The sequence below is a fragment of the Ochlerotatus camptorhynchus genome, unplaced genomic scaffold (genome assembly GCF_037179485.1).
Source record: "Ochlerotatus camptorhynchus isolate MF236.1 unplaced genomic scaffold, CSIRO-AGI_Acam_v1.1 ptg000349l, whole genome shotgun sequence".
NCBI lineage: Eukaryota > Metazoa > Arthropoda > Insecta > Diptera > Culicidae > Ochlerotatus > Ochlerotatus camptorhynchus.
The window spans coordinates 1011578-1014179 of record NW_027040837.1 but is presented as its reverse complement, the minus strand read 5'-3'; the positions used below and the strand labels follow the sequence as shown (position 1 = coordinate 1014179).

Below are 2602 nucleotides of genomic sequence, written 5' to 3'. Positions count from 1 at the left end.
TTCCAAAGCTCCGCTGCTGCTCGTTTGGGTGGGAATTCCTGGCGGTATCGATACTGTTGTGCCTGGTGTTTGCCCGCCCGTTGTCATACATTTGGTAGGGTTATACCATCGACAGACATACAGAGCAGTAAAATTTGAGGCACTAGCTTAGAGCAGTATACAACGGTAGTACGGTGGTGTGCTTTGTGTATACCTATCGATGGTTTAGGGTTGTTCCGATATTGAAACATATCGATATTTATTTCGATACTATTATCGAATTAATATATCGATATATCGAACCATCATAGGATGTTTGAGAGACTAGCAAAAAAACAAGAAAAATCGAAGGGAGCCTAACTCCCAGATTTATTAAAAATTTATGAAAAAATAAATCTTTATTTTGGTGAATTGATTCATATCTGATTAAATCCTTGTTATCCTATATAATCACACTTAAATCTGAGACTAGAAGAAACTTACTTTTCAACACACAGTTAAATGAAAAAAAAACTACTATCTAGCATCTCATACGACACACACGTCAATAAACGGTTTTGTAGCCAAGTTTTTAACGACAAAGAAAGTCGATGAAGAGAATCGATGAATGTTACTAAGGATCTAATCCACTGTTCAGCTTGAAATATTCTAACAAAAGCGTTTTCTTGGTGTTAATGTGCATGTTGGCAGATGTGGTAAATCTGCATCAGTGTTCCGACCACCAAATGCTTGGCTCTATTCGTCGACATGCTCGACAATCCAACCGATGAAGTGTTCAACTTTTGTATACACTCCGGGTTCACTTTTTACACCGCAGCTCTTCACGCCATACGATACCACTCCGTACTGGATGTATTTTGATGTGATGTTGTAAAAGTACTGCAGCGGCCCTCCCGAGTCACCAGGACAGTTATCCACCTTATCAACTCCTCCGGCACAAACTTGGCTGTCATCCAACCTTAGAAAAGAGCTTAAATGTTGTACTCGCGGAGCACAGTCTTTCCTCGACACCACTGGGACCTGCGCATATCTCAGCACATCAAAGGATTCGTTCATTTCGGTGAGGCCCCAGCCGGACACGATCAACATCGATGGATGAACTTCCCACTGCTCCTTGCTTTTATTGGGGAGACAAATCGTACGAACACCTGCAATGAATAAGTCGGTTGAGTGTGAATGACGAGTGCAAAGCAAATTGGGATAGACTGACTGGCTCCTAAAGTAGCCGGCCGCTTTAGCCGGAGAAGAGCTATGTCGTTCTTCTTGTGCCGTGCGCTATATTGGGGATGGATGGTGCTTTTTGTGACCATTATGTCCTGTGGTGGAGGAGCACAATCGCGCTTTTCATCCGGAATGATGCAATCGTGTTTTTGGGTGATGTCATTTTCTCCCAATCGCACCGATTCTCTGTAAAATTGGATACATTATTTGTCATTGATTTTTGAGTGAAATGATATACCTTTCTTACATTTTGGCACTGTTGATACAGTGGGCCGCCGTTAGGACGAATCTGCGGCTTATGAGAGTCCCACCACAGACAAACTTCCCGTGCTTGTCTCGCAACAGTGCCATCCATGGAAATTCGAAAGGCAATGCCACTTGACCGAATGAAATTCTGTCAATGGTTTGAGAGCCACAGGTTTGACTGTTCATAACTGAAGGACAGCAGACGCTGTAGACCTAATGGGAGAACAATCAAATATTTGATTCTGGTTTTACGAATTAGAACATATAACACTAATTACTGATCATACCGTTTGCTGACCAATCTTTTCCCGATTGCAAAGTTTATTCCTGGCAATGTTTCGAACTTCCTCGGGCCATTTGCTAGAGGCTGAACCGGTATATTGTTTGAACATTGGACATATGCTCAGAGGGATGCAAAATTCATTGTGGGTACACGGATGGAGGACTGTTTCTGCAAAAGCGATTGATTTTTTGATTTCGAATACACTATTCAACTAAAAATTGTTCTACCCACCTGCAGTCACCAGTTGAATAAATAGGCTTACAAGTACAATGAATCTCATTGTTGCGAGAGGAACTAGTGGAGTATTAAGTGTGACTTGTTTGGATATTCAGTGAGCAGTTGTTTGGAATGAAAAGCAGCTCAGCTCAACATCGGGTTTATATTCGTGATATGCGGTTGTCCATGCAAAGGTTCGCGCAAACATTTCGGAATTTCGTGAAGTGGTGGAAACACGTTGGGATTTTCTGCAATATCTCGTTTAGCTAGGGGGGCTCATCTTGCTTCTTTGTTTGGGATCAGAGCGTTTTTTCTCTCTCTACGATATCGACTGATGGAAATTCCGTTGGCATCATGGTATTTCCATCTTCAAATAGATTAACAGTAATTGGGGCAATTTTTTCAGTTATCGACACTCACGAGATGCGATGCGAGTCAAGGCACAACATCACGATTGTAAGAACGATAAATGTTGCGTCTTGTCTCGCGTCGCGTGAGTGAGTGTCGTGTAGTTCTTACGTTAGCACAAAACTAAAAATTAAAAGTTAGTTCTAATGGAGCTTAAAAAAATTAGATGAACCCTGCACGGTATGATCTTCAAATTAAAACTAATGTATAAGTAGTAGTGTGGTCAACTGATACTAATCCAAATGAGTC

General features: G+C 41.5%; 1 protein-coding gene across 1 annotated transcript; it reads right to left on the bottom strand.

Annotated features, from left to right (window-relative positions):
- Positions 1-714: 714 nt before the first annotated feature.
- LOC135709077 (serine protease grass-like) lies at positions 715-2009 on the bottom strand. The gene is made up of 5 exons (XM_065231268.1): positions 1961-2009; positions 1734-1897; positions 1448-1659; positions 1190-1386; positions 715-1127 (listed from the first exon to the last, which is right to left on the bottom strand). The coding sequence occupies exons 1-5, from the start codon at positions 2007-2009 to the stop codon at positions 715-717; spliced, it is 1035 nt and encodes a 344-aa protein (XP_065087340.1).
- Between the last annotated feature and the right edge of the window lie 593 nt (positions 2010-2602).